The 16868-nt window shown below is 49.4% G+C and overlaps 1 protein-coding gene across 4 annotated transcripts in view; it reads right to left on the bottom strand.

Annotated features, from left to right (window-relative positions):
* LOC135912451 (COMM domain-containing protein 8-like) overlaps positions 1-16868 on the bottom strand; it is a 211299-nt gene that overhangs the window by 80830 nt on the left and 113601 nt on the right. For 3 of the 4 annotated variants that reach the window (XM_065444892.1, XM_065444894.2, XM_065444895.1), the window contains one exon: positions 16239-16385. In XM_065444892.1, coding sequence (XP_065300964.1) covers positions 16239-16385 — 147 coding nt within the window. Of the gene's footprint in view, positions 1-14273; positions 14407-16238; positions 16386-16868 lie in introns of those variants that run through there. The other variant, XM_065444893.2, reaches the window with a different exon arrangement.

The following is a 16868-nucleotide window of genomic DNA, read 5'->3' as shown; positions in this document are numbered from 1 at the left end:
TGGCCACGGACGATTTATGCGAGACCATCAGGGCCATCGTGCGCGAAGAACTGCGCAAGGTCTTGCCATCGTCGCAGCCTCAAGTGGCCTCGATCGCAGATGTCGTGAAAGAAGAGGTGCACCGATCGCTAGGAGTTCCTGAGGTGCAACCACAATTACCGCAGCCCCAGCCAGAAGCGATGACTTACGCCGCCATCGCACGCCGTCAAGCTCCCCCTCCGCGACAACGCCAGGTCCCTGTAACGCCGCAATTCCGTCGTCCACCGCCGCCGCCGCCAGCACGCCCACCCGTCGCCCAGCGCACCTACGCGAGGAAGACGGACATTTGGCGCGCCCCCGACCACCGCCCGCTCTGCTACCACTGCGGCGAAGCCGGGCACGTGTAGCGCCGATGCCCATACCGCGACCTGGGATTGCGAGGCTTCGCCGTGAACGCACAGCGCCCGAGGGAAGGTGAACGCCCTCGTGACATCGCCGATTACCTCGCCGCTACTCAGTGGAGCCCTCGACGACCGTCCCGTTCGCCGTCACCAGGTCGCTACCTGTCGCCGCAGCACCGACCATACACCGGCCCAGCCCGGGGCCGCTCTGCGAGCCCATATCCGGAAAACTAAAAGCAGCAACCGATGGAGGTGCGGTTGCTGTTCGTCGAATTGACGAAGATCCTCCGCCGCCGACGAAGACGACGAAGAAACCGTCTCGACGACCTAATGACGACACGCCGCCGTCCCGACGAAGTCAGGAAGCCAAGATTACACCGACGAAAGACGACCTGACGAAGCGACGTTCCAGCTTCAGTTCAACACGACGCAGCCGTGATCCGACGCCACGACCTAACTGCAACGCCAGACAAAGAACCACCGACCTTGACGTGCTTCTCGACGGCCACGCAGTCACTGCCTTAGTCGACACAGGGGCCGATTACTCCGTAATGAGTGGACGCATCGCCGCCCAGTTGAAGAAGGTTAAGACTGCATGGGAGGGCCCCCAAATTCGGACCGCTGGAGGGCACCTCATTACGCCGACTGGAATCTGCACGGCAAGAATTACCATTCATGACCGGACTTACCCTGCCACCTTCGTTATCCTGCAACAGTGTTCACGAGACGTCATTCTCGGCATGGACTTCCTGAACCAACACGGCGCCATCATCGACCTGAAGTCGCAGTCAATAACGCTGTCGGAAGATCAAGCGATACCATCGGAGCGCCCTTGTAGCCACCACGCCTTGAGTGTGCTCGAAGATCAAGTGAGCATCCCGCCTCGCTCCAGCATCGTTATTTCGGTCGGCACCGAAACACCCGCTGACGTAGAAGGCGTCATCGAAGGCGACCAACGTCTACTACTCGACCGTGAAATTTGCGTCGCAAGAGGGATTGCTCGACTGCACGGAGGAAACACGAGAGTGTTGCTGACAAACTTCAGCCAGGAGTTCAAGCACATCAACAAGGGCACGACGATCGCATTCATCGAGGAAATACAGGAAACCAGCGATGCCTTCGTCCTCTCGGATTCTGTTGCATCTACCCCGACGACCGTAGTTCCCGAGCCAGACTTCAACATAAATCCAAGTCTCCCCGTGATAAAGCAGCAACAGCTCAGAAGTCTGCTTCGACGATACAAAGACTGCTTTTCGACGTCATCAAGGATTCCACAAACACCAGTCGCAAAGCATCGCATAATCACCGAAGAGAGCGCTCGACCACTACGCCAGAGCCCTTACCGAGTTACGACGCGAGAACGCGAAGCTATAAGACAACAAGTCGACGAAATGCTGCGCGACGACATCATCCAGCCGTCGAAAAGCCCGTGGGCGTCTCCAGTTGTTTTAGTGAAGAAAAAGGACGGAACCCTACGTTTCTGCGTCGATTATCGTCGACTGAACAAGATCACAAAGAAGGACGTATACCCCCTCCCACGGATAGACGACGCATTGGATCGGCTCTGCAATGCTAAATACTTCTCATCGATGGACCTCAAGTCTGGCTACTGGCAAATAGAAGTCGACGAAAGGCATCGCGAAAAGACCGCCTTCATCACGCCAGACGGCCTCTATGAATTCAAGGTTATGCCGTTTGGACTGTGCTCGGCGCCTGCAACGTTCCAGCGCGTGATGGACACGGTTTTAGCAGGATTGAAGTGGCAGACCTGTCTTGTTTACTTGGATGACGTCGTCGTCTTCGCCGGAAATTTCGACGATCACCTTAAGCGGCTTGCGACAGTATTAGAGGCCATCAAGTCATCAGGGCTCACCCTGAAGCCGGAAAAGTGTCACTTCGCTTACGATGAGCTTCTATTCCTAGGCCATGTCATCAGCAAATCTGGAGTACGCCCCGACCCGCAGAAGACAGCTGCCATCGCAAAGTTCCCGCAGCCAATCGACAAGAAGGCAGTGCGCAGATTCCTTGGCATGTGTGCCTACTATAGGCGCTTTGTCAAGGACTTTTCACGCATCGCTGAGCCGCTGACGCAGCTAACTAAATGCGACGTCGAGTTCAAGTGGGAAACGCCGCAGGCCGAGGCATTTCAAGAACTCAAACGACGCATGCAGTCGCCGCCCGTACTTGCGCACTTCGACGATCACGCCGATACCGAAATCCACACTGACGCCAGTAGCCTAGGCCTCGGCGCTGTCCTGGTCCAGAGAAAAGATGGACATGAACACGTGATAGCTTACGCTAGCCGGTCGTTGTCAAAAGCGGAAGGCAATTATTCTACAACCGAAAAGGAATGCCTCGCCATCGTTTGGGCTACAGCGAAATTTCGCCCTTACCTATATGGCAGGCCATTCAAAGTCGTCAGCGACCATCAAGCCTTGTGTTGGCTAGCGAATTTAAAGGATCCCTCAGGACGGCTGGCACGGTGGAGCCTCAGACTACAAGAATACGACATCACCGTAACATACAAGTCCGGACGAAAACACTCAGACGCCGATTGCCTATCCCGCGCCCCCATTGACCCGCCGCCGCAAGATGACGAGGATGACGACGCCTTCCTTGGAATAATAAGCGCGGAAGACTTCGCCGAACAACAACGAGCGGACCCGGAACTTAAAGGCCTCGTCGATTATTTGGAAGGGCACACCGACGTTGTCCCCAGGGCATTTAAGCGCGGATTATCTTCCTTCACGCTTCAAGACAGTCTACTCGTGAAGAAGAACTTCTCGCCAGTCCGCGCCAATTACCTTCTTGTTGTCCCGTCAGGACTTCGTCCAGAAGTATTGCATGCCCTACATGACGATCCGACCGCTGGACACCTCGGATTTTCCCGGACACTATCAAGGATACAAGAAAAGTATTATTGGCCGCGCCTGACCACCGACGTCGCCCGTTATGTCAGAACATGCCGAGACTGTCAGCGACGCAAGACACCGCCGACAAGGCCAGCCGGATTACTACAGCCAATCGAGCCCCCTTGCCGACCATTCCAGCAGATCGGGATGGACTTGCTGGGACCCTTTCCGACGTCAATAACCGGAAATAAGTGGATCGTCGTGGCGACGGACTACCTCACCCGCTTCGCTGAAACAAAAGCACTGCCGAAAGGTAGCGCAGCCGAAGTGGCGAAATTCTTTATCGAAAACATCCTGCTGCGACATGGCGCCCCAGAAGTCCTCATCACCGACCGAGGAACGGCCTTTACAGCGGAGCTCACCCAAGCCATTCTGAAATACAGTCAGACAAGGCACAGGAGGACAACGGCTTACCACCCGCAGACGAATGGTCTTACGGAGCGGCTGAATAAGACCCTCGCCGACATGCTAGCGATGTACGTCGACGTCGAACACAAGACCTGGGATGCCGTCCTGCCGTACGTAACATTCGCTTATAACACGGCGGTGCAAGAAACAACACAGATCACGCCGTTCAAGTTGGTTTACGGCAGGAACCCGACGACGACGCTCGACGCCATGCTGCCGCACGTAACGGACGAAGAGAATCTTGACGTCGCTACCTATCTCCAGCGCGCCGAAGAAGCCCGACAGCTCGCCCGCCTGCGAATCAAAAACCAGCAGAGGACCGACAGCCGACACTACAATCTCCGACGACGCTTCGTCGAGTACCAGCCCGGCGACCGTGTTTGGGTATGGACCCCTATACGCCGACGAGGACTGAGCGAGAAGCTTTTGCGTCGCTATTTTGGACCGTACAAGATCATCCGACGTATTGGTGCACTGGACTACGAGGTCGTGCCAGACGGCATTTCGCTGTCACAGCGGCGCCGCTCACGACCTGAAATTGTCCACGTTGTGCGGCTCAAGCCGTACCACCAGCGTTGACGGACTTTCGTACTTCGCGTAACTAACCTTTGGACTTTATTTCTTTTCGTTGTTTTGTTACTTATGTTTAATAAGTGTCCCTTTGTGTTTCGCTCTCTTTGTAGCATCGGGACGATGCTTTTTAAGAGGGGGGTATTGACACGTGTATTTATATTTATCGGGCGACCAGGTTTCACCGCCTAACAAATCTTATCGCGCAGCGCGGGACGCGCTTGCATGTATCCGAAGTTTCTGGAAAGTTACCGATGCTTCTATCCGCGTGTCTGTTGTCGCCGAACCTTGTGTTATCAGATTTCATCGCGTGACACGAATGGTGTAGAACTTTGTGGAAGACACGCGGGTCCCATCAGGTAATCTGGAACATTCGACGACTGATCTATAAAAGCCGACGCGCTTGACCCGCTGATCAGTTTTTCCGACGATCGCCGACCGTGTTCGCCGCTATCGTTGTGCTATAAGTGTAGCCTGTTTTTGTGGGCACAGGTTCGCCCAATAAAAGTTAGTTTTCTCGTTCACAGTATTGCTACTGTGTTATTGCTTCTTTCTTCACCGTCACTACCACGTGACAATATATATGTATACATATAGTGATGTAAAGGAGGGGGAGGAGTGGGAGAACCCCCCCCCCAAACTAAATTTCTGGCTATCCCACTGTAGTCCGAGAATACTGACAGTATTGTGTGTAAGGCCGGAATTTCAACGGAATCTCAAGCACGTGGGAAGTCGCGGTAAAGAGGCTGCATACAAAGTTTACATATGGCCATTAATTGAATACACTTGCCCTGTGTGGAATCCGGCCCATTCTGTGCAAATTAATGCGTGGGAACACATACAGTCCAGCACTGCAAGGTATGTCCTGGGGAGAGACAACCTGTTCAAATGTGCAATGGATATAAAGATAGCTCTATGATGAGCTCCTCTAAGGAAATGCCACAAAAACCTTAGTTTGAAGCTCTTTTACACAATATACAAAATCAAACTGGAATCACGGCCCCATCATCTTGGTGCTCTCCGTATTACTTATCTACCCGAAGAGACCATGTTTAATGTTCAGGAGTATCTCCCAAGGACAAATTTTAAAAAATATTCTTCCTTTCCACGGACCAGATCGGAGTGGAATTTGTCACCAGCTGAGGTTGTGAGCCAAGTTCATCAGTTTTGCAATACGTTATGCCCCTCACAATAATGTCGCTGGTGCTGCGAGATTTGTTTGAATACACAATAAAATTTATTTCCCAGCTGTTGCATTTTACACAAACGATGCCAATAAGAGCACGTCTATGTGAGCAGCAAATTTTTCACAAGGCCACCTGCAGTGTGGGCTCCGCTGACAGGCGCCGATGGCTAGCAGCCAGCAAGCCTAGGTCACTTCGCCTGGAGAACCGAGGCTGGTGACACTTGCAACACGACCGCATGGAGCTCTTAACCCATTTGCTTTCGCGGCATCGACACCTGTTCCCACAAGCTGCATCGTACAACTTTCACCACGATGGACTGCAATATATGGCATCGTAAAGAAACCTAAATAACTCCAGCTATTACCTCCCACGTGAACCACTTTTGTTTTATTTTGTTTGGGAATGTCTTCCAGAAGCACTGCACTCAGAGTGCCTTGCGAGCGTGGAAGGCCTTAAAGCAGACGGGCATGCGAAGTACCACTGCACATTTCTCGCACTCCCACTGGCTCTCGCTCTTCTTCCTCTGGGCTTTACAGATATGACATTGTCTGGATGGATTTTGCTTGATTGTGTTTGGCGGAATCTGGCAAGGGAAGGGATCTCACTCACAGGCCTCAAGCCACATCGGTGATGCACCAACAGGCAATTTGTCTTGTCCCTGGTATCCCAGCAACACAGTCTCTTTGATCAGTTGTTCTGCCAAGTGGACTTTCCAGTCCGTACAGCTCACTCACTTTCCTGTTATCTTGGCTGATAGGATGTAGCTGTTATGAACAGCAATGTCCATGATGTAAAAAATATCTTCTTGCATCCTTTTGCATACCTTCGCATTATAGGAAAAGAAGCAAGCTGTTGATCTTCCCAATCCACACCTCCCATTCCACGGTTGTAGTCCTGCACAACCTGGGGCTTGAAACAGGCAGGTCATTCTGGCGGTTTTTCTTGCCGGTGTCAGTCACATTGGCTGTGCTGAGAGCATGTTGAGAGGCTTCTTGTCCTGCCATGTCAAGGCCATGAATGAAGGTCTTGTACTCAGGGGCGTAGCCAAAGGGGGGGAGGGGGGGGCAAATTTTTTCGTGCTGTCCATGCACAGCTGACCGAAGCAACCATCGGCACCGGAAATCATTCTGGATTTTGTCTAAAATGTCTTTTTCACGCTCGATAAAACATTTCACCGCGAACATTGCGAACTTGGGCTGCATTCCGGGCCATTTCACGGCAACGCCCATGCACCGGGAGTCACACACCGCAAGCAGCTCCATCCGAGCACAAACTTTCAAGGGCGTTTTGGCGAACGGGGTCGGCGCGGCATCTCGCGGAGTCTGCGGAACCTATGGAGCACATGCATGTCAATTCCGAAACATTATGGGTGTAAAGTTCTCATAAACTTTTTATGTGAAAGGTGCATTGGCATTTCCAAAGTTTTAGATTTTCAATTGCGGAACTTTGGGGATTTATTATTGTTATAAACATTTGATGCCAAAGGTGCACTGACTTTTCTAAAGTTGTACATCTGATCATACAATGAGACAAGCCAAATCAACACACTATCAGACAAGTTGCCAAAGCACGCAGCGAGGTCCGATGAGACAAAGCGTTGCGGTGGTTCATTTGTGGCGTCATGTCACACACAAAAATACAGTCGAACCTCAATATATCGAACAGCGCGGTGATAGCAAAATAGTTCGATATAGCCAGAATTCGATATGTAAAATCACGTAGAAAATGCGTCAAAAACTAGCACAAATCAATCAATGAACCAATCGTGACGCAGTAGATACTCACACGAAGCTTCAAACAAAGTATTTATTTAGTTCGCTGAAAGTGCTGAAGCAGCGTAGCCTGCTTCATATTGGCAACCGCGTGCTTGACCACGGCGTCCTCAACATAGTCCAAACGGTCCACAAGAGACAGTCCAGTGCTTTCTATTGCGCCGCAGTAGCGGCGTACAACCACCAAAGCAGCTACAGCCTCAGTTGCAGTCGGGAGCGGGGCAACATCAGCGCTTGCTGGATCAGCCTCGGCAGCGTCTTCGTTTGGCCGCTCAGCAGTCGCTTCTGCCGCGATCTCCACGTCTGTCAACTCCGCCACTGTTCCGGTGCTGTCGTCACCGCCAACGAAGTCCTCAATGCACATGCTGTGTGGCTCAGCACCGACAAAGCGCTCCAACTGGCTCCACGGCCGCCTCCATCACGCACGCACCTATGCGCGCACGGCGGGGCAAGACGCCTCGATCACGCGCGCACGGGTTGCCCCGCCGTGCGCGCATAGGTGCACGCGTGATCGAGGCGGCCGTGCTGGCTCCAAGCCGCCGCGTGTGTACGCCGCTACGTTGAAATGGCGCCTTCGGCGCAACCGATGTGGGCAGCTGTCGTACGCAGCAGTCTGAAACGCCCATCGCGCCGCCGCTATCTTCGAGAGCGTTGCGGGAAAGCTCGCCTCCTGTCAACAGAGCACACTTGGTCTGGGGCGGCGGAGTTCGATATATCCATTTTACATCCGGCCCCGTTCGAAATAAAGAATTAAAAATGCATGCAATTTTCCATGTGATATAGAAAGTGTTTGATATACGCAATAATTCGATATATCCGTGTTCGATATATCGAGGTTTGACTGTACCAACTTTTTTTTTTACCTACGCCAAAGCATCCATGTCAAGACACTAAAGCCAGCAAAGGTAACTACGTTCTTATTTATTTTTCTACTTTGACTTTCATTCGCAAGGGCACATTGAATCGCTTCAATGTTTTTGTTCTCACTACCGTACCCGCGGGCTGCCAGAGCCAACCAGAGCGCATGTGTTTTTCTTGTGTTGCTTCGACCACTGCGCGGCGCACTTTGGTGCGCGTTCGGTTTTCTTTGGCCTAGTGTATTTTCGCCTAGCAGAGTTCTGGACGATTTCTGGCTAGCAGACGAGAAAAAGAAACAATGGTCGCTCGCTGGCATCAGTGTGGGGACTCAGCAGATTGCACCGCATTCGCTGGAGCGCAACCTCTCCGGAAAGTCTTGTATCGCCGGTGCAACATACCGAGCAGTATGCGTAACGTTTTCGGTGGACCAAGCGTCTCATGTTTTTTTTGATGTGTTCATGGAATTATCATGCATCGGATGTACCCGACCAAATTCTCATACCTATGCAGATATTGTGATGTACCAGACACCCTCCAACACATGGTGTTGGTGTGCCCACACCGCGAGAAAACCAGTCAAGATGGTGCCTCAGAACCGCTACAAGCGATCGAAGAAACGCGGGAGGTAATGTTAAAGGCACAGAGCTTGGAAGATCAGCGAAGTCTGGTGGACCTGGCACGGGCTGCGGCATTAGGCGACGTCTTTCTGGACTAAGAGAGCCGCCCACCTAGGGTGAGGAAAGAACACTTTCTCGTTGTTTCTCACAATAAACGTTCATTCCTCCTCATTCCTCCTTCGGTAGCCACATTAGATGCCCAAAGTAGGCATTCAATTTTGGCCAAGATACTTTCGTTCGCGTTTCTTTTATTTCGGTGCCCCCGCCCCTAAAAAGGAAAAAAGAAAGACATTGTTGTGGCGCAGTGAATTGTCGCATGAGGAAAGCTCGATTTTGTTACTTCTTTTGCGGAGTGTAATGGGCCACAGGACACTTCATTTGCCGGATACTCTTATTATATTATTGTGTTCAATTATATGGACACTCCAGGTGCATTCCTGCCGTCGCCCTCTTGCTCTGTATAAAGTCCAAGGGCGATGACATCGTGACCGCGCACCGCATGCTGTATGTGCGAGTGAAAGCGTGGGGGGGCGTGGTTGAGCCGACAATGGTGGCTCAGTCTTGTGTGCGCAAAGGAGAAAAGCAGGGAGGAAGTGCGCTGCCTTCCGTCGCACGTGTACATCGTGGAGAGTGGATCGTATGGGGGCAGGATCTATGACTGTGTGAATCTGTGATTGCGCAACATGTTTATTTGCCTTGTTTGACGCATTATGTACAGTGACTGTTTCTGAGATATGTAGATTTATTGGAGACTTATACGTATATTTAAATATTTTGTTGCGAGGTTTTGTGTATACTTGCAGTGAACTTTGTTTGACACATTTTTGCCTTTTATCAAGCTGTACCTTCACATATGTATATTCCATTGTATCTTCGCATTTCTAATATACGAGGCCGAGTCAAATGAAAGTGAGCCTACCCACCCCGCGCAATAATGGTTCGGTTCATTATCTGCGAGGAATGCACGTAGTGCACAGGCATCTCTAATTTACAAAAGTGACGCACAGGTGTGAGGATAAATGTTCTTTAATGCTCTCATACACTGGGTTGAACATGATTGCGTGACGTACCGTATTTACTCGCATAATGAACGCACTTTCTTTGTCAGAAAAAATGACGCATATTCAGGGGTGCGATCATTACGCGGGTTAAATTTCCCGTGAAAAAAAAAATTTTTTTTCGCCCCGCGTTTGCTTCGGGATGCGAGATGGCGGGTGCGGGACACCAAAACAAAAATGGCGGCCGGCGGAACAAGCCGAGCGCGCCGAACGCGATTTTTTTCTTCTTCTCGTGAGTACATTACGTGTATTGAGACAGTTTCTTCCGTATCAGTGATGAATAATATCGTTAATATCGGCAAGTTTGCAGCAGTAACGTAGCCATGTCCACTTTGAGGGGACAGAAACAGGTGGGCGCGCTTAGCTGCCAGTGACATAGAAATGCATATCCGACGCGCTGCGGAAACTGCGGCATCTGTCTTTACTACTATCCTAAACGGCACGTTGCCGCTAAGGGTGGGCGAATATCTTAGCTGTGTTACAAGCGTCGGCGTATGAATAGGGTACACTTTTAACGTATCAGAGTAAACGTGGCTATTATCATTGCCGCGCGCGGTTTGTTGCGTGCTCACGAGTGCAAAAGCAGATGAAAAGAATCGAAATGCGCCTTTATTGTTTTTGTCGACATCAACCATTATAAAGCCAACCCATAATAAAGGCAAGTTTGGTTGTACCTCATTTTGTCATAGAAGTGCGGAAAGTGATGAAAGTAATGAAATGAGGCATCTACTTAAGAATGTTTGGTGCGTGCAGGCCACTTGGCTTGTCTTGACGTAGCATTCGACAGATGGTAAGCGCGATCATTATTAGCTAGACTTAGCACACAACATATCGCTGCGGCAAGTTCGGGGTGCGATCATTACGCGGGAAAATAAAAAAAAATCGAATTTTGACGACAAAATTCAGGGGTGCGATCATTACGCGAGTGCGATCATTATGCGAGTAAATACGGTAATGCACGCTCCAGAAGTTGAGCAACGTGGTGCAATGACGTTTTTGACAGCTGAAGGTGTTTCCTAAAAAGAAATTAGTCGCCGTGTTGTTGCCGTGTACATTGAACATTGAATTTCATTGGCCACTGTGAAGCGTTGGAGCAAACGGTTCAAAGAAGGACGTGAAAGTCGCAAAGACGATCCAAGACCGGGCCAAAAACCACCGTGCAATCACCCTCCTTTAGCTCCTTGGACATGTTCTTACAGTGCACCCTAACGGTACCCACAGTGTTTGATCCTGCTAGGTTAATGTGAAGGAAAAGGACCATTGGCGAGACGATCACCAACAAGGTTCATGGTGGTGACCTTTCTACACAAAATTCCAATGGTAGCAGTAGTTTGCTCACTTTTTTCTGTATAGACAGAGAAGTTCAGGCAGTAGCCACTAGCAGATTCACACAGCTTATAAAACTTCATGCCAAAACGGGCTTGTTTTTAGGGGTAGAACTGCATGTATGCGAGACGACCACGAAATTTCATCAAGCTCTCGTCCACAGTGAGACTTTCTTCTGGAGAGTAGGCACTACCTATGGACTTGATATAGTTCCGTACAGCTCGTAGCTTCCCCAGCTTGACATCAGTTGCTGTAAGGTTTTGTCACGGAGATGTAGATATCGGGAGAGCGCCCAGAAACGTTGCCTGTGCATCACCATCACAAAAAATGGTGTGCTGATTACACTTGTTTGTGACCAACATGCTGGATGCTTCTCTTTCTTACCTGGCTCATAAATGTACACATAGCACGAAATAAACTTTCATCCCCCCCCCCCCTCGGTATCATTTGGAACCCTGTGTCTCCCTTGCATAAGCGTTAGTGTGCCTTGTAATCATGTCCCAAAAATCGTCTCCGAGGGGAGCGTTGAACAAACCCAAAGCACTGGGACTCTCACCTACTTTCAGCTTGATTGCTTACTTGACTGCAGGACTTCTGCTAAAAGACAGTTTAGTGACATTATCTGAACTGTCTTTTTCCTCCCACTGCCAATAATTTCTTGGCTTCTTTGAAGGTGGCAGGGAGGAGACAGGAGTGCCTTAAGATACACACACATCACTTTCACAATCACTGGCATTAGCACTGTCACTCTCATCGCCACTACTTTCTTGGTCTGAGATAGCTTCTGGGTCCTCACCGGTCACTTTCATCACCACTTTGAAACACCATCTTGAGAATTTCCTCACAAGTCAGAGCTTTCTTTTTTCACGATGCCATGCTTCAGGCACAGCGAATGACTCGGCAAAGAAAGCGGAACTGCGAACTTCCTTATTTTTTCAAACAACAAAGCTCAAAAATAGTAGACAACTATGTCCATTTGGCGTGAAAAAGATGAAACAGCCCAGCAACAATGTAAAGGGAAGCGCCTTCTACCGGGGCCTTTAAAAAAAAAAAGTTTTCCAGAGGCCAGCATACCGCCGGCTTATCGCACTTTGGCTTTGGCGGAAGCAGCGAGCGGATCGCCGTCTTTGGAAGCGAATGGGTTAATAAAGAGTCTATACTGGTCAGCACAATGTGTACACAATTATCGCAATAGATATGATCTTGTTGACGCCGACGATAGCCAAGAGCAAATAAGCGAGCCAGGATGATCGCTTGGAGACAGTCGGTCTAGCTAGCTGGTCGTCAGATCCGAGGCTCGTGATGCTTACGACATGACCGCATGGAGCTTTTAATAAAGCACCTATTATGGTCAGCAGAAACGTGTACATAGTTATCGCAATACATTTGGCTTTTTTAATGCCAACAGTAGCAAAGAGCGAATGAACGAGCCAGGATGATCATAAGGCAGCTCAGGAAATGTTGTGAATGAATTTCGCCACCTTTTTTCTGGCATAGGCTGTATCCAGCAGCCTATTTTTTGCATGGCACTGCGCTGCCACGCTGCATGGTACTGCATGGCAGAGCACTTTCAGTTGCCCAACTGGAGCAACAAGTACCACTGGCCTTGAAGGAACAGCGTCGAAAGTAGCTGGAGTGGGAAAGCATAATCACCAAAGGAACTACAGAATGGGTGGGCCTTCTTGTCAGGGTGCATAAAAAAAGACATTAAACTATGCATGTGCATAGACCCGCATAATATCATCAAACCCATTAAACGGGAACACTTCGCAATGCCAAGGCGATAGGACGTTGAGTCTGAGCTCACTGGTGCTAAAGTGTTCACATGCCTAGGTGCTAATTCAGGGTTCTACCAGATTACGCTGCACAATGAAACTTGGAGACTCTGCCCTTTCGCGACGCCGTTCAGTCGGTGCCATTTTCTGCGACTGCCTTTCGACAGCATCAGAAGTACAGTTGCCAACCGATTTTCTAGACCTCGTGGGGACCGAAATATAGTTCAAGAAATTGAACAGTCCGAAAAATTTGTTCAGCCAAAAAAAAATAATTAATTATGCTTAGAGCGGCTTAAAAGAATATCTGGTAACGTCCTGCCTCATACTACGCTTGGAGGCGATCAGATTTCCTTGGATTTGCGCAAGACTTACGCCGTCTCCATGTACAGTCAACAAGAGCATCACTGCATTGGCGATCTCCGCCAACATGGATTGAAGAAACGAGCAACGTTTCTTCACACCACTTAGCTTTCCTGAAGGCACAGGTGGCACCGTGCACACAAATGCGAAGCCGCATGAACATATGCAAGAAGATGCGGCAACTTTTGCGAAAGACACCCGCTCTGCAGACACACCACTCCCACGTGAAGTGATTATGATGATAGTGCTGACCAAAATAAAAGAGAAAAAAATAAAGTGGCATCCCCTGGAATGTTTTGTCAGCCAAAGAAGAGCGGGCATGGCCTTCAAGATGGAAGCATGGCGAACTTAAAGGCTATCTATCTTAAATCTTAAAGGTTATAGAGCGGGCCACATGGAGTGAAGCCTGGCTAAGGAAGCAGAAAATCCAACATGGCAGCCTTCTAGATCGGGTAGCATGGCTCGGAACGAGCGATATAGTCTGGAAAATCAAACTTCAGGGCCTAAATTCGTCAAAAAAATTCGGTCGCGAAAATGCATTATGAAGTGCATTACGGTGCGTTTGTGAAGTCTGGAATGTCCATAGAGTCCAAATTTTTGGATTCCGAAAAGCCGTCCGCAACTGTATTCCAAAAGGCCCTAAATTACATTTTCGAGACTCTACAAGGAAGGAAAGTATATGTCAATATCATACTAGAGAGGTGCTCATTAAGGCAAGAGCATGACAACAGACTGAGGTTGGTGCCAAAGACTGCAGAAAATGTGGGGCTAACGTTCAACCCAGACAAATGCGCTGTTGGAGTCACCAAACAAACTTTCTAGGGGACATAATTTCTGCAGAAGGCATCAGGCCGAGTCCTTCCTTCGTTCAGTCTATGCTGCATATTCCAGAGCCACGTGACAAACAAGCCACACAGAGAATGCTTGGTGTTGTAAATTATTTCGGCAAGTTTATTCCAACAATGACAGAAAGAATGAAGCTTCTATGCAGCATAATCAGGTATGCAGTGTTTGGATGGACACCAAACCACGCAGAAGAGTGGCATCAAATATGCCACAGTTTGGGTAGTGAACCATTGCTGTCGGTGTTCAATTCAGCAAAAGAAAGTTCTCGTGTGATGCGTCACGCAGTGGCATGGAATAGGTGCCGCACTCTTGCGGAGCTACAAGGGCACATGGAAACCTGTCGCGTACAGATCAAGAACACTTTCAGAAACTGAACAATGTTACACACAAGTATAAAAAGAAACAGTAGCCATTACATTTGGATGCGAAAAATTCGACCATATTGAGTACAACCACAAGGTTGTCATTGAAACCGAACATCGCCCTTTGATTGCTATATGTAAGAAAGTGATCAGTGACATGCCACCAAGGCTACAGCGCTCTTTTATGCGATTGCTTAGATATGACTTCGACCTGCATTTCGTTCCAGGGAAGCAGCTCATGTTCGCGGACATGCTGTCTCGAGTACCCACTAATGGGTGCACTGTTGCTGTTAGCACTGATGATGTAGAAGTGCACACCATAAGTGCAGTATCTTCACTTCTCAGTGACGAAACATGGAAGCATCTGGGTGAATGGGTGATTCAATAAATGGTCCATTGAAACCCTTTTCATCCAAGCTTTCTCATGTTAAAGATGTCCTGTTCAAGGGGTGCAAGATAATAATGCAAAGCAGTATCAGGCAAGATGCTCTGAAGAGGATTCGCGAAGGTCATTTAGGCTCGTCGTCTCGTCTTCTGGCCTCACATGAGCTCGGAAATTGAGGTGTTCGCTTGGAAGTGTCTTGCATGCAAAAAGTATGAATATAACCAGCTGAAGAAGCCACTTGTGATGCATCCCGCTCCAGACCAGCCTTGGTATTGTGTAGGAATCAACATCTTTCACTACAGCGGCAAGTCTTACGTGTGCGTCTATGACGCCTTATCCGACTTCCCAGAAGTAGAATGCCTCCAAGACACTACAGCCAGAACTGCCACTGACGCGACTAGTGCTATCTTCGCTCATTATGGCATACCAATGGAGGTTCTCTTAGACAATGGTCCTTAGTTTTCTAGTAGAGAAGTTGCCTCATTTTCGCGCACTAATGAGTTCGAATACATTACCTGAAGTCCGGGATTTCTACACTCAAATAGGTTATCTGAAAAGGGAGTACAGGTGGTGCTGAGACTGCTAAAGAAAATTACCAAAGCTAAACAAAGATTTCTGGTTGGCATTTTTGGCTTACAGGGCCCCTCCTGTGGAGTGTGGAGGGGCGCCAGCAGAGATCCTCCAGGGTCACCAACTACGGTCACTGCTGCCTGACTACCAATGTAGACCCGCCCACCGAGTCATCCATCATCGTAAGCTTCAAATCACTGCGCGGTCACTAGGAGCACTCCACGAAAGCAATGTCGTGCAAATCCAGACCGGCACGTGGGCCAGGAAAGCACAGGTTATGACACTGTCAACATACCCAAGGCCATGCCATTTCATTGCGCAAGAAGGGGTCCCTTTGGCACAATCACAAACACTTGCTACGGACTGGGGAACCCTTCCAACGTGACTTCATTCCCAATGGCAACAGCGCGGAACCCGAGTGCTCAACATTTGCTCAGCGCATAGATGATGCAGCACCAAATATTAGTGATATAGCAGCCGCGGATGTATGTGACAGTTTGCCACAAACGCCAGCACCGAGGAGGCCACTGAGGCAACCAAGACTACCAAAATGACTCAAGTATGGTCGAAACTTTAAACAGACTTCCTAAGCCCACTGTGTCAGTATTTATATGCTTTACTTTTGTTACAATGTGTAACCTTGGGAGTCATCACTATAACACATCTGTAAATAACTGCACAGTTTATTTTATTTTATTTATCGTAACAAAAAAGGATCTATCGTACGTCTGACATCTGTGCTACGCATGATAAGCTGAGGGGGGTTGCGCGATTTCACTGCACAAAAATGACGGCTCAATAAATCCTGGGTGCTCGTCTCCCTGGATACCCAGAACATGGTGTCATGCCTACCTTGTGTGCCGCCTCGAGGGAGGCAATGAGCCGCCCAACTTCAGCGACGCTCACTTCGATGCACACGGTGTCGTTGCCCATAAACAGGCTCAGGTAGGCCAGCGGCAGCCTGCCCAGGCTCGGCACCGTGTCACTGCCCAACACCAACTGGAAAGACCACAAGTGTATGTGTCATCTACTGAAATGCAAAAGCAGCGGACATGTGGGAACCATGAATTCGGGAACCACGATGCGAAGACCATTGAGAAATGACACTATATCATGCAAAATATGGCAATCAGCAAAACCCGCCAATCGCGGATAAATCAACGGATCTCTTAGGCATGTAGGGCTCTCTGCGCTGTACTTTTTGGCGATAAGGTAGCCTCACCGCCCGCAGGTTTGTCTGACTGAGCTATGTTGAATGCTTGGTTGAGATAGCCGGAACTTCAAATCTTTCTACAATTTTTTATTTTTTTTTTAAATCTGACCATGGCGAGCTTGAATTTGACCTCCTCCAGTACACTACACCTGCAGGCTTGGAGTGATGCCCGACACTGGCAAAAGATGCCGAGAGCGAGTGGGGCTATACTAATCCTGGTACAACCAAATTGTGAAGGCCCACTAAACTTTAACAAAGACATTCCCTCA

The sequence above is a fragment of the Dermacentor albipictus genome, chromosome 1 (assembly GCF_038994185.2).
Source record: "Dermacentor albipictus isolate Rhodes 1998 colony chromosome 1, USDA_Dalb.pri_finalv2, whole genome shotgun sequence".
Lineage (NCBI taxonomy): Eukaryota > Metazoa > Arthropoda > Arachnida > Ixodida > Ixodidae > Dermacentor > Dermacentor albipictus.
The sequence above is the reverse complement of the archived record's forward strand: the minus strand, read 5'-3'. Positions and strand labels throughout refer to the sequence as shown.